Raw genomic sequence first — 25,203 nt, 5'->3', positions numbered from 1 at the left:
AATTAAAGTTATGTTTTTGATCTTACAATGTTGCCTGTACCAAATTAAACTGATAAAAAGATTCCATGACACAAGTAGTGGTTAAGTTAACAATAAAAGAATTAGCTCAGTGACAGAGTGATAATGATTTGAACTTCCATTTTCTAGTCCTGTGATGGTGCCCTGGCCCCTCTGAAGTCAATAACTTTACCCTGGGGCCAGGATTTCACCTGATTTCTTGTTCTTTAGACAAGCAGGGCTACAGAGGCAACAAAACCAGGCCCTAGGCAAGAGACACTCTCTTGTGTATCAAGAGTCTGGCTAGTGTCTCTCAGGAAAAAAGTACCGCATACAGTTATGCTAAACTGTAAGAAAAGGATGGTTGCAATATAGCATTCTGAGGGTAGGAGCGTTACACAGATCCTTGAAGTTTCAGTAGGAATCTGGAGGACTTTTCAGGTTTGGAGAATGGGTCAAAGAATCTAATAGTTACATCAGACAGGTAACTTTTATATACCAACAAGAGTTATTGTTTTTGTTTTCATTTAATAAACAATACTAATTACAACAGTGTCTCAGGTTTTTCTATAGCACCTATTACTGTTGTAGCTGACAATATGCACAGCTATCCATTAAAAAAAATTTTTTTTAAACCCTGACCAACGTAGCTGTTAACCTAACTTAAGTTTAGACCAACTCTAAAAGCGTGTGTGTGGGGGGAGGAGAATCCCAAAATTCCACCCCAGGAAAGGCAAAGGAATGAGGCCGGACACCTAAGGGGATTTGCTCACAGAGACCAGGAACAGGATAGTGGTGGAGCTAGCTCTGCAACCACAACAGGGGCAATACAGACACAAAAATAGGCCCTGTACCAGAGAGCATTTTGAAATTCTGAAGTCTTTACTCACTTTTTTCAGTATCACTATTAGCACTGCCACTCTTTTCACTTGGTAAGTCATGAAACTTTACAGGAACATACAAAGGTTCACTCTGAAATGCAGCAGGACAAGTAGCATATGCAGTTAAACAGACATTGAAACTGTTAGCCAAACTTATCTTAGGATACCTGGAAACAAAATACTAAAGGAAAAACAAGTTCCATAAAATAGCAAGACAGTCAGAATTTTTAAGCAGTATCACCATCTCTCTACCAAGTCTCTTCACTACTACTAAGATATTTCACCTTCTAGTACATATATAAAAATACATGACCAATCTATTTTAGAATATATTTTAAATCCACTAAGTAAACTTTTTTTTTTTAAGTTAATATTTTAGACCAGTCCAAATATAGCAGCTAGCAGGCAGGTCCCAACAAGATTTAAAAATGAAGACTGACAAAAATCACCTATATAGTAAACCTGGCTGTAGTTTATTTCAGAGGATAAAAGATGACAGTCCATTTCTCTTTCAAGTTGTAAGATGGGATCATGAAATGTTAATGTGTTCACCTCCAGCTGAATCACTGTTGCACGGCTTTGGATTTGAAAGCTGTTTGGATTTATCACTGGCTCTCCACATTTTGCTTTGCAAAAATTGAGCTGAACCTGGGAATGTATCCCTTGTATGACACACTGATATTTCTTTCATAGTCCAATCTAAATTCAATTAATGTTTTATTTCAGAGAGATCCCACGTCTCCCACTATGAGTAGCACTATTTCTTGCATGACACATTACTGCCATTTTAACTAAATGCTTTTCAGTCATTTTGATTAAAGAAATGTAACTAATCTTATTTCCTGAATGCCTGCAAATTTAAGTGTACAATTTTTAAAATAGGATGGAAATAATGGACAAACACAGTGGTGTCTTAATCATACAAAAAAATTAAGGGACTTACCAAAGAACTGTTTACAGTGTTATCTGTTGTACAAGCAGCAAAATAACCTTCAGCATCTGCAAACTAATTAGAGATTTTACATTTAAAATTCTAAGAAGTCGTAAAATTTTAATATAAAATGCTAAGTAAAAAAATGTTTACATTGTAGTCTACCATAGTTTAGTCACAAAATACTGAAAAGGAAAAAACTATAAAGTTGATTAATATTTTACAAGCCAACAGAGAAGATCGGCAACAGCAAAAGTAGGTCTTGTTCTGCAAAGAACTCTATAAAAGCAATTCCCTACTGGCTTAACACATAATCTATATATAACTGTTTCGTATCAGAAATGCTGAAGGAATTATTGAATTTAATGTCTATAAATATATTAGGTTGGTTAAGGTTGGTGCACAAAGCATTGTTTTAAAACAGTCAAATGTCTAATAGTACAACTTTCAGTAACAAGCAGGGTAGATAAAAATCAATGATTTTTAAAAAAATAAAAAGTGTTGGATTTTTATTTAAATCAGATTTTTTTGATAAAATGCTTTTTGAGAGAAAAACCTATCTAAAGATAGTTTTAACTAAGATACGTTATAGCTCAAAGATATCTCATCATGGAATAGGGGTTATAAATTCTAATTCTATAGTATGAGACAATATATTAATATAATGTTTAAGAAAAATTTTGTAAATTAGTTCCAATAGTTCATGGATTAGGAACCCAATTTTATGGGGTTCCAGGGGCTTCTATATAGATTATTTAGGTTAATCTTTCTATCTACCCAATGGGACTCAGTGCTCAGTCTAGATTCAAGATACCATCAGAGATGCTTAGATTTGCAGTTCTCAAACTGGATTTGTGTCTCCAGAGAGAACATGCTTGTTAACAACAAAAATGTTTTTAAAAAAATAAATAATATATGGAGGTGAGAAATAACAGACCTCAACCCTATTGTCCCTCTGCAAATTTATGTACACAGATTCAATCCCTTACCTCTCTCTAAAAGTGCAAAGTTTCAAAAAGTTCAATGAATAGAAGATTGTTGGGAGCAAAATAGATCTGGACAAGGAGAAGCAGTCTGGAGATAAATGTGAGAAGGGAGGGACAGGCAGTAGAAACAAAAGTGAAACTGTTTGAGCAGCATATTCCAGAAGTCTTGAGGTCTTTCTCAGTGTAGCCTTCATTGATTTGAGATCTGCCATACCATTCTCTCACTAGAAGGGAAAACCTAAAATGGCAGCAGGCCATAAAAGAGACCCAGTTTGGGAATATTTTAATGAAGTTCCTCTACCTGTGGGTAAGACAGGCATGAGTGCAAAATGCAAACAGTGCAACAAAGAAATGCAAGGTCTGGTTGCCCGAATGAAACGACATCATGAGAAGCGTCCCTTCTCAGTGTTGAAGATGATGAAAGAAACATGTCTGAACATGCAGGATCTTCAGGTTAGTAAACTTTATTTCATACTTCTTTCTTAAAGACTGCCTGTTTTCCTTCTGGACTATTCTTGAATTCTCATGTTTGAGCAAAATATATAGTGGTTACTCTATAGTACTATCATTTTAGATGCAGTTATGATAAAAAATAAATAGCTGAAATAGGCAGATCTTCCTTTTACAATTTCACCTTTAAAGTAGTACTGTGTCAGTGAATGCAATGAATAATACTAAATGAGCAGTGTGGTAATAGTAATTAAATAACTACACTGACTTATTTTGTTTAGGAGAATCCCTCCTCAACATACAGAATTCTGAAGACTATCCACCTTCAACTTTCAAAAGTTTCAGAGTTATCTGCCAATGATAGTGTTTCAGCTACATCATCTATATCACATAGCCACAGTATATCACCTGTAGCAAAAAGGAAAAAAAAAAAAATAATAATAATAATAATAATAATCTCCATAATCCAGAAACAACCATAGATAAGTTTGTGATAAGAACCAGCAGATTACAAAAAGAGGTAATTGATGAAAAAATTGGCCAGTTTATTTATGGAACAAACTCTCCTTTCCGCATGATTGAGAACCAACACTTCATTAACATGGTTCAGTCATTAAGACCAAGATACAGTCCACCCAACAGAGCAGATGTCATAGGCAAATTGCTGGATAAAGTGTATGAAAGAGAAATTGAGCAGTGTGCAAAAGGTCTAGAGGGTGAAATTGTTAACCTGAGTCTTGATGGGTGGAGCAATGTCCACAATGATCCTGTTGTATGTGCTTGTGTGACAACAGAAGAAGGGAATGTCTTCTTTACAGAAACAACTGATACATCAGGAAATGCACACACAGCAGAATACTTACAAGAAGTAGCAGTAAAAGTTATAACAAACTGAAAAAAAAAAAATCAAATGTCTAGTACGCATCTTGGACACAGACAATGCTGCAAATGTATCCAAGATGAGAAGAAATTATTTAGAAGAGAGTCCCGAACTAATAACATGCGGTTGCAGTGCTCATTTGATGCACCTCCTAGCCAAAGACTTCAGTGTTCCAGAAACAAAAGCTAATGTTGTTGAAATTGCAAAATGCTTCCATAACAACCACTTTGCAGCAGCTGCTCTGAAAAAAGTGGGAGGAACCAAGCTAATGCTCCCACAAGACGTGTGACAGAATTCAGTAGCAGACTGTTTTGAGCACTATATCAAGAACTGACCTAATCTGATGACTGTTGATGAACAAAATCATGAAAAAATAGATGGCACCGTCACAGCCAAAGTTCTCAACATTGGGCTTAAGAGAAATGTTGAACACATGCTGAGTACCCTGAAGCCTGTTTCTGTAGCCTTGAACAAAATTCTGGGGAAATAGTTGTTTTATTGCTGACGCTGTTGGAATTTGGAAGGAACTGAGTGAGATCTTAAAAAGAGAAATATGCAATGACAGAGTTAAATTACAAGCATTAAAAAAACAAATGGGACAAGCACTATCTCCAGTTCATTTTCTTGCAAATATTCTCAATACTCGGTACCAGGTTCAAACCTTAACTGCTGAAGAAGAGGAGTTGGCTATGACATGGACAAACAGCAATCATCCCTCCATAACGCCAACTATAATAAAATTCAGAGCTAAGGGTGAACCATTCAAGAAATCACAGGTTTCAGAGTAGCAGCGTGTTAGTCTGTATCCGCAAAAAGAACAGGAGTAGTTGTGGCACCTTAGAGACTAACAAATTTATTAGAGCATAAGCTTTCGTGGGCTACAGCCCACTTCTTCGGATCCATATAGAATGGAACATATATTGAGGAGATATATATACACACACATAGAGAGAGCATGAACATATTCAAGAAATGTGTGTTTGCTGATGACGTTTTAAAGAAAGTCACACCAGTGAACTGGTGGAAGTCACTTAAGCACTTGAATTCAGAGACTGTTGAAGTGATAATATCACTTTTAGCAGCAGTAGCTTCTTCTGCTGGTGTAGAAAGAATATTTTCTTCCTTTGGACTAATCCATTCCAAATTGAGAAATCGTTTGGGACCTGAAAAAGCAGGAAAGCTTGTTTTTCTTTTCCAGATTATGAACAAACAGGAAAATGAAGGTGAAGATGACTGAATTAGCTGCAGAAGCCAATATTTTAAATTTCTCGTGTTAACCTCACTGACATAGTCGATTCAATTTGTTTTTTCTTTTAATTTTTTCATTTAACTGTTTTATTTAAAAACAATTTTAACAAAAAAAGCCTGATTTTAAAAAACTTAAATGTTTAACTAAATTCATATGCTTATTTTGTTAAAATATTGTATGTTTGCTGTTGAAGAAAAAAAAAATCCAAAATACATAACAGTTGTTTTTGTTAAACAAAACAATTTAAATGTCTTTCTAGTGATGTTCTCCTTCTAATACAGGATGGCAAGAAAATCCTCCAAACATTAATGATTAACCTATTGAATTGGAGATAGTTCACCTTCCAACTGTGCCGGGTTGCAGACCCCTGATCTACACTATTACACCAAATCCTACTCTTCAAGTTTACATCATCTGAGAGAGACTTATGCACTATTTTTACTTCATTCATAGATTATAAGGCCAGAAAGAATCATTAAATCATCTGGTCAGATGTCCTGTGTATCAAAGGTCAGTTACCGCTGCACTAAGTCCACTAACTTGTAGTGAACTAAAGTGTATCTTCAACAAAGGCATCCAGTCATGATATGAAAAACATCAAGAGATGGACAATTCACAACATCCCCTGGTAGTTTGTTCCAATAGTCAATCACACTCATTGTTAAAAATGGATTTGTCTGGCTTCAACCATTGGTTCTTATTATGCCTTTCTCCACTAGACTAAAGAGCCTTTTCATACCCAGTATTTTCTCCCCAAGAAAGTACTTAGACACCATAGATTCATAGATAGATTCATAGATTCTAGGACAGGAAGGGACCTCGAGAGGTCATCGAGTCCAGTCCCCTGCCCTCAAGGCAAGACCAAATATTGTCTAGACCATCCCTGATAGACATTTATCTAACCTACTCTGAAATATCTCCAGAGATGGAGATTCCACAACCTCCCTAGGCAATTTATTCCAGTGCTTAACCACCCTGACAGTTAGGAACTTTTTCCTAATGTCCAACCTAAACCTCCCTTGCTGCAGTTTAAGCCCATTGCTTCTTGTTCTATCCTTAGAGGCTAAGATGAACAACTTTTCTCCCTCCTCCTTATGACATCCTTTTAGATACCTGAAAACTGCTATCATGTTCCCTCTCAGTCTTCTCTTTTCCAAACTAAACAAACCCAATTCTTTCAGCATTCCTTCATAGATCATGTTCTCAAGACCTTTAACCATAGTCAAGTTACCTCTCAATCTTCCTCTCAATAAACTAAATAGATTGAGATTTTTAAGGAAGGCACTTCTTCTAGCTCTCATTGCACTTTTGTGGCTCGTTTCTGAGCATTCTCTAGTTTTTCAACATGTTAAAATGTTGACACAAGAATGGTATGCAGTATTCCTGTTTAGGAGTCACCAACACTGTATACAGAGGTAAAGTCACTTCACTGTTCCTACAGCCACAGATCTGGCAAAAAGATCTAATGTGAATGGTGTATGGAGCACACGTTCAGTTGCTTGTCCACTATGTCCCCTAAATCCTTTTCAGAATCACTGTTTTCCAAGACACCATTCCCCATTGTGTAGGTTATGGACTGTGTTCCTTGCATAATTTTGCCTCTGGCCATATTAAAATACATTTGTTTGGAACAGGCCCAGGTTACCAACCCATCCAGATCAATAGGTATGACTGCTTTGTCCTCCTCATTATCTACCACTCTGACAATCTTTGTGTCATCCACAAATTTTATTACCAGTGATTTTATATTTACTTCCAGATCATTGAAAACAATGTTGAATAATATCACACCTAGTACCAAATCTTGCAGCACCCCACTAAAAGCAACCCCATTCAAAGATGATTCTCCACTGACAACTTTTTAAGAGATCAGTTCGTAGTTCTTAATCTCTTTAATGTGTGATCTCTTGCTACTGTACAATTGTTTTTAATCAGAATGTTGCACGATAATAAGTCAAACACCTTGCAAAAGTTAAGTACATTACATCTATGCTGTTACCTTTATCAACCACATCTGTCATCTCAAAGAATCAAATCAGGGTTGACAAGACCTATTTTCCACAAAACCATATTAACTAGCACTAATTATATTCCTATCTGTTAATTCTTTATCCATTGAATCCTGTATTACTTTTGCATTGTTTTGCCTGGGATTGATGTCAGGCTGATGGACATATAGTTACCCAGGTGATTCTGCCTACTGTTTTTGAATACTGGCACAATATTAGCACTTTCCTAGTTTCTGGAATTTCTCCTGGAATTGCTTCTATGCCTCTACATATGATGTTAGTTCCAGGTAGGGTTACCATATTTAAGGTTTTAAAAAAGGGGGACATTCCACGGGGCCCTAGCCCTGCCCCTTCACCACCCCAACTCCGCCCCCTCCCCTGAGCACCCCGCATTCCCCCTCCTCTCTCCCAGCCACGCGAAACAGCTGCCCGAGCACTACTGGCTTCACGGTTTGCCAGGCAGCCCTCAGACCTCCAGTCCCTGCGCCCCTGGCCGGGCGCTTCCCCTCCCGGGCTCTGGCTACACTGTGGAAGCGCCTGGCCGGGGGCGCAGGGTCTGGAGGTCTGGGGGCTGCCCGGCAAACCGTGAAGCCGGTAGCGCTCCGGCAGCTCGGCTCTTCAGCTACACAGAGCTGAGGTGTCTGGGGGGGAGCAGCAGCAGCCACCGCCGTGGGGGAATCCGCCTGCAGCTTGCAGCCTGCCGGAACTGCTCAGGTAAGCAGGGGACTGGGGCAGGGATGCCGGCATTTTCCCGGACATGTTCGGCTTTTTGGCAATTCCCCCCGGACATGAATTTGAGGACCAAAATGCCGGACATGTCCGGGAAAATCCGGACGTATGGTAACCATAGTACCAGGCCTCTCATGACAGTTTAGAGTCTTTAGACACTGAATTTAATACCAAACACCAAATTTGAGTGTAGAATATGCCCACCATAATGTGAGCAGAGTCTTTGTCTACAAAGTTGTTTAACAACATAAACCCCTACCCATACTTCTACCAAGTTCCTGAACGTGATCTCAAAAAAAAAGGTGTCTGATTTTAGTCTCTCTAAACATGCTATTCAGAATTAATCTTAAGAAACTGGATATAAAAAGTGACAAATCATAATGTTAGAGTACTAATTCCAGGTATAGACTCAATTGTACAACCTGCAATTACCATTTCTGTCTGTTCAGTTTGTAATGGTACTTTAATGAAATCAGTATTTGATTCACTTGACATCTGAAGTTTAGCTTATGTTATTGTAAGGCCAGGTCTACAGACAAAGTTTTGCCAACATAGCTATATTGGCAGGGAAGACACGGAGGAGAGGGAAAAACAAACAAACCAAAACTTTAACTGACACAGATATGACAGAAAAAAACAAAAAAACAAAAAAATCCTTCTGTAGATGAAGCTTATAATGTCAAAATTATTTTTGCCAGTAGAACCAATGTTCAGGGTGGTGGCTTAACTATGCTGCGTAAAGAATTTTTGCTGGCATAATGGGCATCTTCAATAGGGGGCCTTGCCAACAGATCTATCAGCAAAGTAATATACGCTAACCCTCAATTTCCCCCCCCCGTTAAAACTTCGAATTATTGCGTATCTTTAGGTTATTAAATTGAAAAATACTTACAAAAGCTGCATGCCTTCCACGAAACCCACGTGTACACTGTTGCCTCCATGGTTTCCAAACAATAAATCCCAAGAGGTATAGAACAAACATGGACGTTTTTGCAAAGGTACTGAAAAAAGGCTTCTCGTACTTCGAAAAAACATACTGCGGAATGAAAATAAAATAGTTATAGTCTTCATAATTACTGAGGAGTCATGTGACTTCTCAATTAATCAGTGCTTTTCAAGTCCAAATCAGCCCAGCAGGTTTTCTTGAAGTCAAAACACATACAATAGAATCTCAGAATTACGAAAACCAGAGCTACAAACTGACTAGTCAACCACACACCTCATTTGGAACTGGAAATACACAATCAGGCAGCAGCAGAGGAAACAAAAACAAACAAACAAACAACCCCACAAATACAGCACATTACTGTGTTAAACAAACTACTAAAACATTAAAGGAAAAGTTAAAAAAAAGATTTTACAAGGTAAGGAAACTGTTTCTGTGATTGTTTCATTTAAATTAAGATGGTTAAAAGCAGCATTTCTCTTCCTCATAGTAAAGTTTCAAAGCTGTATTAAGTCAATGTTCATTTGTAAACAAGCTGGAATTGTTTAAAAACTACAGTTAAGCAACAGTGATCTTTAAGTTTAGTCTATTAACAGCAACATTGCTTATTTTTCAGTATGGGAACCAATATAGCCATAATAATTTTCCCTAACAGGCTACTGGCAGTAGTTTCATAAAATCTGAAATGTAAAGCTAGAATGACAGGTTCATTATACAGACTAATTTTTAAGGATATAATTAGATTACCTGTTCCCTGTGGCAATAGTGGCATTTTTTAAACAGATATAATAATAAGTAAATCAGGTTTTGACTCCCTAACTAAAAAATAAAAATACTTGTTGGTTCAAGATACTGACAATTTCTAGATTAAACAATACCCTCCATAGTTAAAACAATAGCTCTTACATTGTGCTGGCTCATAGCACTGTTTAGCTACCTGGAGGATTCTGATTTTTTTTCACCCTTTTTTAAGATTAAAAAAAAATGTGTCAAGTAAAACTCTGTAAAAATGTGATCAGAGCTTCAAAAATGTCTATGTAACAGTATTCTCCCCCCTTATTTAAAAATAAGAAGCATGAAAAAATGCTTACTGAAGTGAGTTCTGAGGAGGCAACCCATATCACATCAACAAGTAGAAGAATGACAATTCCAAGAGCCATTCGCTTACGCTGAGTGGAGGAACTGCACTGGGAGCTCATTCGGTTCATGATAAAAACCCACACCATTTGTAACCTATTGAACATCAATACAGAACAAAATACAGATTTATAGATAGTGACTATAAATATAGTATATATAAATATAAAGGAAAGTAAGAAAAAAGCCATCAGTAGCATTTAACAGACATTACGTCTGTGTAATATGCTATTGAGAGACCCAGGTTACAGTCACTGTTCCGAAGCAGGGACTTGACACAGGTTTCCCAGATCCCAGGTTAGTGTCCTAGGCTATAAAGGTATAAGAGGGACCCCACAATCTCAATGGTTTTGTGAATCTAGACCCTTTGTTTTTAAATATCCTTTGCTTTTAATAAGACAAAAAGTTGAAAATGCCCCAAATCTAAACAAAATGTTTCAATTGACCCAAAATGTATTTTTTTTCCCCCAGCTTTTCAATTCAGCAAAAATTCCAGTTTGGGTTGACCTGAAATTAATTTTTTTCCCCAGAATCAAACAAATAAAATAAAAAAATCAGTTATTCATACTGCATGAATACTGAGTACCTAGCTATCAAAACAACCACTGTAGACTAGGGGCAGGTCTACACTAGAAGTACTACATTGGCGCAGCTGCATGTTTGGTGAAGATGCTCCATACCAACATAGCACTGGTATGGGCAGCGCTTAGGTCACTGTAATTTGCATTGCTCAGAAGGGTGTCTTTTTCACATCCAAGTGACATAAGTTAGATAACTTCAGTGGTAGTATAAACCTGTCCTAGCTTTCAACTAGATGTGTAATATAAAAGGACATTAAGAAGACTTATGTACAGATGTATTTAAAACAAAATAAAAATCAACAGGAGAGCAAGCAGACATGTCTACTACAAATTTCAAGACAAACAAGTTTAGGTTAACACACAGAGGACCTTTGGCAATTTTAAAAAGTCCCTACCCAAGTTGCTACTGACAAGATCTACTTTATCAGGACTAAGGATAAGGAAGAGATGAGCAAATTACTAGAATACCAAGAGTATAAAAGGGTTTAAATGTTTAACTATGGCAATACTTGCTCATATGCACAGGAAGGAGCATGCTGATCAAATAAGGGCATTAAAAACATTGTCTAGGCTGCAAAATCAAGTCAGAAAATGCTAGATATACAGCTGTCCACACAAATTTATTTCTGCTGCCCTGGGCATATGCATCATCGTAACATCTTTAATTATATGATCACATACTATTTTTTCCCCACAGTACCCCTGCCTCATTCAGTGCACAGGATGGATATACATGGCAACAGAGTAAATACTGCATGGCCAGCCCCAGGCTGTCACTGCAAATTCTTAACTTTAGCTTTCACAGTCAAGCGCTTGAAACATTCTTTTAAGTTTTTCTGAAGTTGAAGAAGGTATATTGTAAAATATCATACAGGTCTTTTAAAGTGCAGGGAGAGTGAAATCAACCCATCTTTTCTATATCTTGCTACAGATGCCTTTGAAATCACAAGCTGCATTAGCCTTACTCCAAACAAAGTCTTATCTTGACCATGCCAGCAATACACATACATTTGTACATTCACCAAGGTGAGAGAAGGGGACTCAAGTTTATTATACAACTAAATCTACAGTTTTATGAGGCACTAAGACTGCCCATCAGTAGACCTGAAATTCGGCAAGACCTTAAGTTTTATGATTTTAAAAAAGTATTAGTTTAGAATGACAAAATATTTTCTTTAAACTCTGAACAGGAAGTTAGAAGTCTCATACCTGAGACTATTATTGCCAGAAAGAAGTTAAGTACTCGCCAGTGGACCTTGGTAAGAGATATTGATTTAGCAAGCTTTATGCTTCTAACTGCACTTCTACATAAATAAACTTATTCTCAGAATATGTGTAAGAGATTTAGTCATGGAAAATTTCTTTCTATTTATTAGAATAAAAAGCTATACTAGTAAGGATTCCTTAATGAGCTGAACTACTAACTCATCAACTTTTACGTAGCAAATCCTGACTCTGGAATAAACCAAGACAACCTTTGCTGAAAGAAATAGTGTAACAAGATAGCTGGCCCGTCTCCAGTTTCAGTCCAGTTGTGTGCCCTAATTTGGTGTGATGTGGAGGGCAGGGTTGCCCCGGGAAGCTTTAAAAAAGTGACAGCCAAAGAGAAGAGTTCAGAATCCAAATTCTAGAGAGAGCATTCAGGAGAAAAGCAAAGCTAAACTGAATGAGGGAGGGAATATCCCTGAAAGAGGGATTAGAGAGAGTTCCCAAGTTATGCAGTGGACCCAGATAAGGCTGTTGATAGTAGAAAGCAGGAAGGCAGTTGGGTGTTCACCTACAAAACTTCCGCAGGCCAGAGAGCCATGACCAGAGAGGGCTGAAGGTTGACACTAGCCAAGGGAGATGTCTCCTGCTCTTTGAGCTGAAGAGCCAAAGAGGGCTGAAGACTGGGGAGTGATGGAGTTGTGACCCTGTTGATGTCTCCAGGTGAGGGCTAGCTGAGAATGAAGCAGGGCAAAAAGACCCCAGCTAGAGAGGCTGGGGGCTCAGGTGTGGGGAGAGACACTAAAGCTATACTGAGTCTCCGCTCCTCAGGTTTCTGATATTAATTGCCTTGCCCAGTAAATCTAGTCCCACCTCTTCTAACTCCTGGTCTCCTTGTCAAGGCATTTCCAATCTCCCCCCACCCCAATTCCTTGTTACCAGTCTTCTTGCCCAGCCAGGCCAGTTTCATCCCCCACTCCCTGATCTGGCTCTCTCCCTTGCCTCTGACCTCCCATCACCTGCCCACATTCCCCAAACCCGCTGGCTCCCTCTCTCCAGGCTTCTCACCCAGCCTCAGTGTCCTCAACTCCCTTGATTACTTATGCAAGTCCCTTTGCTTAGTCAGTTCCAGTTCTCCCATGCACCTCAGCTCCTTGCCACATCTGTCTTCCCTCACCTCCATATATTGCCTCCACCCCACTGGTTCCCAGTTCCACTCTTGTCCTGCCAGTCTCGGTCTCCCCCATCCCAATCCTCATCCAATCTCAGTTCTCCAAATCCCCTGTTTTCGCACCCTGTTCTTCCTCCGCCGGCTCCTAGACCTAGCAACTGAAACCAGGGTCTAATAATGGGAAGTGCTGGGTAACTTAAACAACAAGCAGTGCTACCTGCCCCACTTATACTGTTGCCAGCACATGTTGTATACCTTTCCCCTACCCTCTGTTTGTATGTCTGTCTTTAGATTATGAGCAAGACATGGATCATTCCTTCACCTGTTTGGAAAGCAAATTGTTAGTGCTACCAGAAATAATTAACATGCATTTGTATTACAATAATGCCTAGAAGCTCCTGTCAGGATCGGGAGCCTCATCACACTAGGTGCTGAAGAGAATAAAGGGCTCTCCCAGCCTCTAAGAGCTTAAAATCTAATTAATATGCAAAAAATGGGTGTAACAAATAAGAAGAATAAGGAAGTGCAGTAAAACAACATGCTTTTAAATAGGCCCGATATGTGCACAGCCAGACAGTTATGTTTTTGTTGATTTAAACAGACAATTAATTAAGATAAATATCAGAAGTCCCTGATGGCAATCCATGCAGCCATTATTCATTGGCAATTTCCCCATAAATAGTGAGCCTTGAAGAAGAATCCAAAAAATATGCAATGAATTTCCAGGGAAGATCAGGATAGGTGTTCTCTACAAAAAGGAAGGTTGGAAAAAGCATGCAGTTGTTTGTGATGGAAGCAGACTGGAAGACAATAAAGACTGGAATGGTTGATGGAAGGGAGGGCTTGACATAAAAGAGAAAATGTGGATAAAGCAGATAGGAATCCACTTACAAAGGACCTGATGAGGGCCAGAAATTTTTATGTAACGTGGTGGTGAAGGAAAAAATAATTGAGGAATCTGAAGAGGTGAAGACAATACATGTTGAAAACATTGGGCCAGGAAGATGATCTTAAATAATATTCTAGGGCCAAGCCCTTTGCACAATGCATAGGCCAAACAGGACTTGTGTGTGGAGGAATTCAAGGAAGCCAGAGGGAAGGAATTTTCTCCCACACCCAGGCTGTTGACAGGTAAAAAAGAGTGGCTCTCAAGCTTGTATTGCAGCCTGAAGGCTACTGTAGCCTAAGGCTCCTGCATGCCTGCTTTGCTTAGGTTAGGAACAACCAGTAAATCCACTAAATGGTGGAGCCACTGACCCTCAGCCATCACACGGCCTAGTCACATCCCAGATCCCCCTGCTGCTCCAAAGCACACAGCTGGTACAGATCATCCGAGTCTCTTGACCTACTCTTCTGTATCAGACCTACCCCACTTCTGTTCTGAAATCTGCTGGAGAGAATAGTGGAGGGCAGGATTTCCCCCTAAAGTTACTCTTTTAATATTTCAGAGGAGATCACAAGTTCTCTCGATTGGTTTATATTTTATAGATACACTTTAATACATATTATACTGCTTTCTACTCATGGTTAGTCATTTTAAGTGACACCAACTACAAAACCACTTTTGTCTGAAGGGTTTTTTCAATACTTATTAAAAGTAACAGCCAAGATCACCATAACTCTAAGAAATTAGAGAAAAAATATTTATCTTTTCAGTTTTCTTTTGCATTTGACTGCAATGTGTGTATTTAGCATCTCCACTTCCCCTATATAGCCAGTTTCTTGTTTTCTGTGTTTCACACTGCAACAAGAAAAAAAAAAAAAAAGCTTAATAGGAAAATGTGATTGAGAAATCTCAGTTTGCACTCAAGACAGGTGTAGTACTGACTAGACTGAAAGTTGACAGAGTCCTGTGTATCTATTCTGATTCTCAATATCAAACCCATGATGCTTCTCTAAAGCTTCGATACAAGACATCTTATAGCACTATGTATTTAAGCATTATTAAAGTTTGTAAAATTTAATATCGAATGCAAAGTGTGTGAAGAGAAGATATTTTGGCTATCTTAAACTGTTGTACTATTTCAATTCTTTCACAATATGCAAATAGATTTTAAACCATGACTATTTGTAAAAAGGAAGTGAAAATATGCAGTATTTTGTTTCCCCGCATTGAGAAAAACATGCTGAAATAAAAAAGAACGTTGAGAAAATAATTACTGATATTTATATTTTACATACCTGCACAATAATTTTTAAAAACAAAATAAATGCTTGGACTTTAATAGACTTCAAGCTGCCATTGTCAAGATGAAAGCTGTCTCCTAAAATAAAAAAATAAAATTTGAAATACTTTTTAACATATACATGTTCATTCAATAATAAGTTTTCTAAACAGAAAACAATAAATTAAATTGCAATATCAAAACTCCCAAGCCCTAAATCTTACAGATACAAATATAAACAATCTTAACAATTCAGTCCATATTTGAAGGTTTGAAAATCATTAGTAATATAGAGCATGAAGGTGAAAGAACAGTGTCAGGTGTGGGAGAACAACCCTTCTCATTTAAATCCCTCTTAATAATCCACAAATGGAAACAGTTTTCTCAAAAAGTTTAATTACACTGGCTCCTTCCTCTAGTTCTCCCAGTGGAGTTTGTTTTATGGGTCTTACATTTGGTGCAAAGACTGTATTGATATCAGTGTCTTGTGCTTGGGCTTAATAGTAATATTTAAACTACATAATAGAAAGATATGTAATTGCATGAATGAAGGGGAAGACCTTCATTCTCAAGTATAACTGAAATGTCCTTACTAAAAAATGTTTCAGATTCAAACACGATTTGGAAGAGCATGTAAACATTTTTAAAGTTTATTATTTTAAGGCTAAACTGTAGCAAAAACAAAGTTTTTCCTCTTTATAGCTCCTTTTTGATGAAAGACAATCACTCTCTCTCCACATCATGGTTCAGGTTCTCCAAAAATATTCAACAAAAAAACAGTTTATTGTATTTGGGGAGTCTTTTCACATCATAGATGATAGGAATTGCTACACTAGATCAATCACCGGTCCATCTAATCCGGCATCCTATCTCAGACAGTGGCAGACAGAAGATGCTTTCAAAGGTGAAAAATCCTGTAATTGAGGAGTCTGAGTAAACAGTCCATAGAGAAAGTTTCATTTTAACTTCAGACATCTTATACTTTAAAAGATAGAGAATTCTCTCTCCATTTTTTTTTCTATCCTACCTAATGCTCTCCTTATCCACGTAAGTGCATAATCCTTTTTAGAATCCGATTAAGTTCTTGGCTTTAATGATACCTTGTGTCAATGAGTGTCACAGATTGTGTGTTAAAAAGAGGGAGCAGTGAAGAGCAAACTTTTTTTTCCCCCAACTCTACATTTCATCTTTAATACCTGCCAAAGGTGTACCCTCTAGCTAGCAAGGCCTACTAGCTTTTGTTCTTTCTTGTTCACAGTTTAACTGATGCTCTCCAACTACTCTAAGTTACATTGAAAAAGTGAATAAAAGAAGAATCAACACAAATGCAGGGCTCAATCCTGCAAGCAACACCCTTAATTCCCACTAAACTCCATCAAAGTTGACTGCCCAGCACCGTGCAAGTTCAGACTCTCAGACCTGCAGGGTTTCTTTTCCCCCACAGAAAATACGTTCTGTTGGAGAGGCACTGCCTTTTGCCCACCAGGGACTATTGTGGCACTACAGCAGACCGGCAACTGGCTCACTATAGCAGCCGACAGAGAGGAGAGGCTGCGTTCCCTACAGTGCCATGACTGCGAATCCAGGTGAGGAGGCACAGAAGATGGGGGGGGGGGGGGACAACAAAGGGGCTGAATGGGAGTCACATGGGGGGGGTCGACTGGGGTTCAGAAGGGCTAGTGGGAGGATTGGGGTGGGGGCTGAATGGGAGTGGGTCACATGATGACAGAGGATGGCTGAGAGAGGATACAGGGACACATGGGGTCAGGGGGAAGAAGAGTGGTTGAGTGGAAATGCAGGGACACACAGGGACTGAATGGGAGAGGCTAGGGATCAGCATGGGGGAGGGTCCCCAACTCCCTAACAATCCCTCCCCTACCCCCCATGCTGATTTTGCTCATTAAAAAAATATGTTAATTAAATTGTTGACTGAACTCTGTGGGGGAGAATGGTATGTCCCCTGCAATGTTTTACCCGAATTCTGCCATATATTTCATGTTTTAGCAGTCTCGGATGATGACCCAGCACATGTTGTTCATTTTAAGAACAGTCACTGCAGATTTGACAAAACACAAAGTAGGTACTGATGTGACATTTCTAAAGATAGCTACAGCACTCGACCCAAGGTTTAAGAATCTGAAGTGCCTTCCAAAATCTAAGAGGGACGGATGTGGAGCATGCTTTCAGAAGTCTGAAAAGAGCAACACTCCAATGCAGAAACTACAGAACCTGAACCACCAAAAAAGAAAATCAACCCTCTGCTGGTGGCATCTGACTCAGATAATGAAAATGAACACACGTCAGTCCGCACTTCTTTGGATTTTTATTGAGCAGAACCTGTCATCAGAATGGACGCATGTCCTCTGGAATGGTGGTTGAAGCACAAAGGGACATATGAATCTTTAGAGCATCTGTAGCGTAAATATCTTGTGACGCCGGCTACAACTTTCAAATGACATTGTAAACAAGAAGGGGGCAGCATTATCTCCTGCAAATGTGAATCACAGAACTGGAAGGGACCTCAAGAGGTCATCTAATCCAGTCCCTTGCAGTCGTGGCAGGATTAAGAATTATCTAGACCATTCCTGACATTCCAATGATGGAGATTCCACAACCTCCTTAGGCGATTTATTCCAGTGCTTAGCCACCCTGACAGTTAGGAAGTTTTTCCTAATGTCCAACCTAAACCTTCTTTGCTGCAATTTAAGCCTGTTGCTTCTTGTTCTATCCTCAGAGATTAAGAAAAACAATTTCTTCTCCCTCTCCTTGTAACAACCTTTTACATACTTGAAAACTGTTATGTCCCCTCTCAGTCTTCTCTTTTCCAGACTAAACAAACCCAATTTTTTCAATCTTTCCTCATAGGTCATGTTTTCTAGACCTTTCATCATTTTTGTCACTCTTCTCTGGACTCTCTCCAATTTGTCCACATCTGTCCTGAAATGTGGCGCCCAGAACTGGACATAATACTCCAGCTGAGGCCTAATCAGAGCCGAGTAGAATTACTTCTTGTGTCTTGCTTACAACACTCCTGCTAATACATCTGAGAATGATGTTCGCTTTTTTTTGCAACAGCATTACTCTGTTGACTCATATTTAGCTTGTGGTCCACTAAGACCCCAGATCCCTTTCCACAGTACTCCTTCCTGGGCAGTCATTTCCCATTTTGTATGTGTGCAACTGATTGTTCCTTCCTAAATGGAGTACTTTGCATTTGTCTTTATTAAATTTCATCCTATTTACTTCAAAATGATCTGGACAAACTGGAGAAATGGTCTGAATTTTAATCCTATCCTTCAAAGCACTTGCAACCCCTCCCAGCTTCATATCGTCCGCAAACTTTATAAGTGTACTCTCTATGCCATTATCTAAATCATTGATGAAGATACTGAACAGAAACAGACCCAGAACTGATCCCTGCGGGACACCACTCATTATGCCCTTACAGCCGGACTCTGAACCACTGATAACTACTCTCTGGGAACGGTTTTCCAACCAGTTTTGCACCCACCTTATAGTAGCTCCATCTAGATGACCTTCTCATAAATAAACTAGGGAAATGCAATGTGGGACAGTATCAAAAGCTTTACTAAAAATCAAGATATACCACGTCTACTGCTTCCCCGCTATCCACAAGGCTTGTTACTCTGTCAAAGAAAGCTATCAGGTTGGTCTGACACAATTTGTTTCTTACAAATCCATGCTGACTGTTACTTATCACCTTATTATCTTCTAGATGTTTGCAAATTGATTGCTTAATTATTTTCTCCATTATCTTTCCCAGTACAGAAATTAAGCTGACTGGTCTGTAAATTCCCTGGGTTGTCCTTATTTCCCTTTTTACAGATGGTCACTATATTTGCCCTTTTCCAGTCTTCTGGAATCTTTTCTGTCTTCCATGACTTCTCAAAGATAATCACTCAGTCAGCTCCTTGAAATAAACTTGTTTGTCTTAGTGATTGGCTGAACAAGAAGTAAGACTGAGTGGACTTGTACGCTCTGAAATTTTACATTGTTTTGTTTTTGAGTGTAGGGGTTTTTTTGTACATAATTCTACATTTGTAAGTTCAACTTTGATGATAAAGAGATTGCACTACAGTACTTGTATTAGGTGGATTGAAAAATACTATTTCTTTTTCCAGTGTAAATTCTTGTAATAAAAATAAGTATAAAATGAGCACTGTACACTTTGTATTCTCTGTTGTAAATGAAATCAATATATTTGAAAACATCCAAAAATATTTAAATAAATGGTATTCCATTACTTTTTTTAATCGCACGATTAATCGCAATTACTTTTTTTAATGGCTTGACAGCCCTAATTATTACTCAAAGTTCTGTATTAATATGTCCAGTAAGAAATCTATTTGTCAGAAACATTTCCTGAATCTTTGTTGTTGTGTGTATTGTTACAGACACACTTGCTGACAGGTATTTTGAAAGAAAATACCAAAATAATTGAAACTGTTGTGATTATATTGTGTAATTTTGATAAATAAAATATGCAGAATTTTAAAATATTGTGCACAGAATAATTTTTTGGCACAGAATTCCCCCAGGAATAAGATATGGAACATATGCTGAATGACTCTAATAAGCCAGGCTCAGAGGCACTTTCAGCATACTTTGAAGATGGAAAGCTTATCATTTGTTTATCCATTCTGGAGGTCAGAGAGTCCAGATCCCCTGTAGGCTGCTACCCACAGTGACCTAGCATGGACACTATACCCAATGGTCACTTTACATTTACTATGCAACCCTGTTGCAGACGGGCTAGCACTTCAGAAAGCAAAATCTTTTTAAAAGGTTAAAAAAAATTATACACATACACAGGAACTACCTTAACCTATGCTAGTGGTATCAAACATCTTGCCCACCTTAAGTATTTTTTCAGATGCATAACAAAATCAGATTCTGCAGAACATGACTTGACATACTGTCTAAGTCTATGTCTACACTGCAGCTGGGAGGTATAATTCCCAGTTCAGGCAGATGTAAACACCCCAGCTCTGCTTGAGCTGGCATGCTAAAAATAGCAGTGAGGCCATAATGGCAGAGGTGGTAGTTCTAGCTAGCCAACCAAGCAGCTATCCCGAGTCACCACACATGCCATCTCTGCAACATTAGTGCATGTACGTCTACCCAAGATGAGAATTCACCTCTGAGCTGCACGGTAGATGGACCCCTTAAATAAATTTGAGAGGTGCGAACTGCCTCATTTATACAGCTAGGATGATAACTCTACTACTTTAAAGCTAAATAATTTAGGTGCAGTTTTATGCTTATCTGATTTACGCACACAATAGCAGTAACTGTAACTGACCACACCAGCGACCAAATAGAGGGGGAGAACAGACACTGGTCCCAAAACAGCCCTCCATCATTTCCATCCACAACCCACTGAACTTGAATGCAACAGTTTACATTTCTAAGAATAGATTCTGTTCACAGTTATACAGCTTTAGCTCTCATTTAAGTGCATAGGAGTTGTACCCCATGTAATACAGTGCAGAATTTGGGCTAACAATTTAGTTACTGCATAAGGACCATATTCTATCCTCTATCACTGCGCAAACCTGCCTTTGGGCTGGATTCCTACAAGGTTCTGAGCACTTACAACTCCATTCAGTGCCTATTATCATCAGTGAGAAACCCACTGAGGATTGAGGACAATTTAGCATCCTACCTTTTGACATCAGGGCCAAGAACAAAGATTAAATATGTAGTGCAGCGCTCTCACAGAATGTGTCAAACTCCTGCCCTACTATGTGCAGGCTCCTGCGGTGTATGCATGTTGTGACATGGAGGGGGCAGCATGCAACAGATCATACAGTTTTTGTTTGTGTTTGTTTGTTTTTTTAAACCTGAAAGCAATTAAACAAAAGATATACTTCAAAATTGTGCTGAATGTCCCTCTTGTCTTAGTTATTTGGGGCAAAACGTACTGCTTGTCTAAGACATATTTATAGATTCCAAGGCCAGAAGTGACCACTGTGATCATCTACGTATAACAGCTGTGTATAACACAGGCCACTGAGCTTCCCCAAAATAATTCCTGGAGCATATCTTTTGGAAAAACATCCAATCTCAATTTTAAAATTTCCAGTGACAGAGAATACACCATGACTCTTGGTAAGTAGTTCAATTATTCTCACTGTTAAAAATGTACGCCTTATTTCCAGTGTGAATTTGTCTAGCTTCAACTTCCAGACATTGGATCATTTATATCTTTCTCTGCAACAGCAACAACAATAATCAGAATTCCTTTATATGTCATCTTTACGGTAAGAGTTAAATATGCTTCAGAACCACCTTTGTTAATAAACACTTTTCAACAGAGGCTGATAGTAGCCTAGACACAAAATAGTTTTCCTTACCATTTAGACCATATTAGGGCTGAGATTGTCATCTTGTGGAGCCATTTTTTTCAGCCAGTTACGTGCAGGTCTTCTACAGAGAGCCAAAAAGGAATGAAACTTAAAAACACCCCTTTCCAATACTTTGCGAAGAGTGAAAATCCCAACTCAATGGTCCCTCCCCCCCCCCACCCCCTCCACCCCCCCACACTAAACTATTCTATATTCTAGATCACTTAATTTTAGGTAGAGACACTCCGCATAAACAGTTGATATTCCCAGACATAAATGCCCTTATTGTATGCAGTATTGTTGTAGCCACATCAGTCCCAGGATATTAGGCCGTGGCTACACTCGAAACTTCAAAGCGCTGCCGTGGGAGTGCTCCCATGGCAGTGCTTTGAAGTGCAAGCGTGGTCGTGCGCCAGCGCTGGAAGAGGTCTCCCAGAGCTGCAGATACTCCACCTCCACGAGGGGATTAGCTTACAGTGCTGGGGCACTGTTTACCCTGGTGCTTTACAGTGCTGTAACTTGCTGCGCTCAGGGGAGTGTTTTTTCACACCGAGCAAGAAAGTTGCAGCGCTGTAAAGCGCTAGTGTAGCCAAGCCCTTAGAGAGAAAAGGTGGGTGAAGTATCTTTTATTGGACCATCTTCTGTTGGTGAGAGAAACAAACTTTCAAGCAGAAGTTGGTCCAATAAAAGATACTACCCCATCCCCTGGACATTTAAAATTGTCTCAAATGTATTTTCACTTGGCTACCTACATTTGCATCATTGGGCTGGAATGGCCTTCCGCTAATTCACAAAAGAACACTGTTTTTACTAAGATACATACGCCAAAAGTGTATTTAGAAGGGTAGTAAGTATGTGTAATCCTGCAAGTGTCATTTCATTTGCAAGAAGTCCCATCATCTCTGACAGCAAAGCTGCATTAGCACCATGTTTCTCTACAGATTATCACCATTCTAAATTTATAATACAATTTAATAGTGAAGACAGAACAATATGAGATCTGTGAGAATATGAAATGATCAGCAAGCTATTTGATTACAAGAGAAGCCTCTTTATGAACACAAAAATTGGTAAACCAGTGTATATACTGCAGGCATTCTATGTAAAAGCTAGTCTAGCAGCTCAATCACAACAGTCTTCACAGTTTTGCACCAACACCACAATGTGGGCCAACATGAAAACAAAAAAAAAAATGTACCTACTAATTGAACACTGCCTGTTCTCATAAGGCCAAGTGCCAAAAGAGACTTGAAATATATTGGCCTCAGTGGATTCTTATTTCACTCACACCTGTGAAGTATGTGGGTCATATGGTAGGATGAAGACACAGAAATTATGTTTTAGCTACAATCGGACAATGAATAGAAGTGGACTGACTAATCATTTTACTGCCATCCTTCCAATTCTAGAAATACCTATTAGACAGCCAGGACAGACGTATAAGAAAATATGAGGGTACCAACCTCAGGAAGGTTATATAGAAATGGTCAGTCTTTGTATTGACTAACTCAATGGCACAAAGTCAAAAGCAAAACAAACCGGTGCATTTTGTGCAAATAATTTTAAAAACATACAGGCTCTCTTTGTTGTTCTCTCTTTGTTTCTATTACTCTAAAAATTCACTTCCATAACAGTTGATCACCATATACAGAGGAATAGTGGGTGGGGAGGACTTCCTTCAAAGCAAGACGATGGCAATCTTTAAATCAGATGGGTGGGACAGTTTCTGAGAGATACTGCAATCACTAAAGGCCTAATCCCACAGTCCTTACTCAAAGAAAACTCCATAAAAAGAGTAGACTCCTCTGCAAAAATCCCCATATCATGAAGTAAAGCACAGGTAACTGAACCCAAGTCTCATGTGCTGGTGCTGAGTATTGCCACTAGTCTACCACACCTGCCCAAATAAAAATTAATTAAAAAAATAGAAGACCAAAATACACACAGGAAACACTTAGTTTTGAATTAGTTAAAATAAACTCAATTATTTTATCTCATGAAACACCTGGAGTCCACCAACAGGTCATACTCACTTGAAAACAGTACCTCCATGACATCAAAATGTTCTGTATATAAATAATAGTAGAGCTGGTTCCCAGTATCTAAAGAATAAGAGGAATACTAAATTCTCATACAAGTGTCAGAAACATAAATTTTCAGCTATATTGTAATTTGCAAGTGTAAACAGAAATGGTATATTACATAGTTAAACACACCATTAACTGACAATTACCATGAACTCCACAAGTTTAAGCATTAGAAAGAGATCACACAGAAAACTTGTGTCTAGGTAGCATCTTCCATCTGGAAGAATCCTAAAACTTTACTGTCTTTAACTAACAAACCTCACACACATTTAACTTCACCCACCACTGAAGGGCAGACACCTTTGTGGCAAAATAGACAACTGGTAACATTACACAACAATTTTGGATATGATATGTACAATATAAAATTAATACAAAGGAATTTTAGTTAGGAAGAACATAAATTACCCAAATGGAATTTGGCCCAAACATCAGGCGCTCTCACCCATACTTGTGAAAAGTACTAGGGAATCTTTAATAACTGCTCAGGACCTCACTTTTACCTCTCATCTGAGCAATGTTGTCCCCTAATAACATGCTGGATCATGTATTTAATACACACACATAAGGAAGAATATCAACTACTGAATTATCAGAAGTATGTAATCATTTCTTGGATATCACCTGTCCAATCCTGCTTAATAAGAGATCAAAAGAAATCAGCTTGAAGTGGGGTAGACAACTATAGAGCAATGGTGAGATCAAGTCCAGCACACTCTCCAGAAGTACTCCTCACCCCCATAACTGGGGAAGCCTTACAGTACATTCGGGAACAGGCACAATGCTGCATTTCTAGAGAGAGGCTTCGAGAGTAGGGGTTGGGTTCTGTCCCCTTCCCTCTCCACCCACTCACTCTAGGGATGGGGGGAAACAAGCAGGAGACCCTTCCCCCCCCACACACACACACACAACCCCCCACTCCACAGTCGGGAGGCAACGGAAGAGACAGCCCCCCCCCCAACACACACCTCGCTACTCTGGGGATGGAGGGAGGGGAGATGGCCTCCCTTCCCCCCGAAATAGAAAGAGACGGGGCCGCATTTCCCACCCCACCCTGGTGATGAGGGAGAGGAGACAGCCCCCCCCCCCCCGAAAAGTGGATGTGCAGGGGAAGCTAAGCCCCCACCCAGTGGATCCCGGGGCAGAAGGAAGGGGTCCCCCCTCCCACGCAGGTGACAGTGGGGGGAGGCGGCGGCGAGTCTCCCCCCGGAAAGGGAGGCCGGTCAGGGGAAGGCGGCGAACTCTCCATACAACCACGGGGCATGCTGGGCACCGCCCCCACTCACTCATGGACGGGGGGGCGAGAGGACGGCGAGGCTGGTCCCTTCCCCACTGACACTCCAGACCAGGGTTTAGTGGGGGCGCCCCGGAGACGGGGCATCGGTTCCCCGTTGGGTTCAGGGCCGGAAGCCCTTGGTCGGTCTCGCCGG

General features: G+C 39.3%; 1 protein-coding gene across 8 annotated transcripts in view; it reads right to left on the bottom strand.

Annotated features, from left to right (window-relative positions):
* The window catches only part of SLC35F5 (solute carrier family 35 member F5), a 52,961-nt gene that overhangs the window by 27,479 nt on the left and 279 nt on the right, over positions 1–25,203 (bottom strand). The window contains exons 1-9 of one of the 8 annotated variants that reach the window (XM_008178619.4): positions 25,060–25,200; positions 23,720–23,788; positions 21,696–21,768; positions 15,335–15,417; positions 14,802–14,894; positions 10,150–10,294; positions 9,005–9,148; positions 1,822–1,884; positions 888–969 (exon numbers count right to left, since the gene is read on the bottom strand). In XM_008178619.4, the coding sequence (XP_008176841.2) occupies positions 888–969; positions 1,822–1,884; positions 9,005–9,148; positions 10,150–10,294; positions 14,802–14,848 (481 nt within the window). In that variant the 5' untranslated portion in view covers positions 14,849–14,894; positions 15,335–15,417; positions 21,696–21,768; positions 23,720–23,788; positions 25,060–25,200. Of the gene's footprint in view, positions 1–887; positions 970–1,821; positions 1,885–9,004; positions 9,149–10,149; positions 10,295–14,801; positions 14,895–15,334; positions 15,418–21,695; positions 21,769–23,719; positions 23,789–24,397; positions 24,526–25,059; positions 25,201–25,203 lie in introns of those variants that run through there. The other 7 variants (XM_005286775.5, XM_005286774.5, XM_005286777.5 and 4 more) reach the window with 7 other exon arrangements.

Source organism: Chrysemys picta, chromosome 11 (genome assembly GCF_011386835.1).
Source record: "Chrysemys picta bellii isolate R12L10 chromosome 11, ASM1138683v2, whole genome shotgun sequence".
Classification (NCBI taxonomy): domain Eukaryota; kingdom Metazoa; phylum Chordata; order Testudines; family Emydidae; genus Chrysemys; species Chrysemys picta.
Note: the sequence above shows the minus strand (reverse complement) of the source record. Positions and strands in the feature narration are given on the sequence as shown.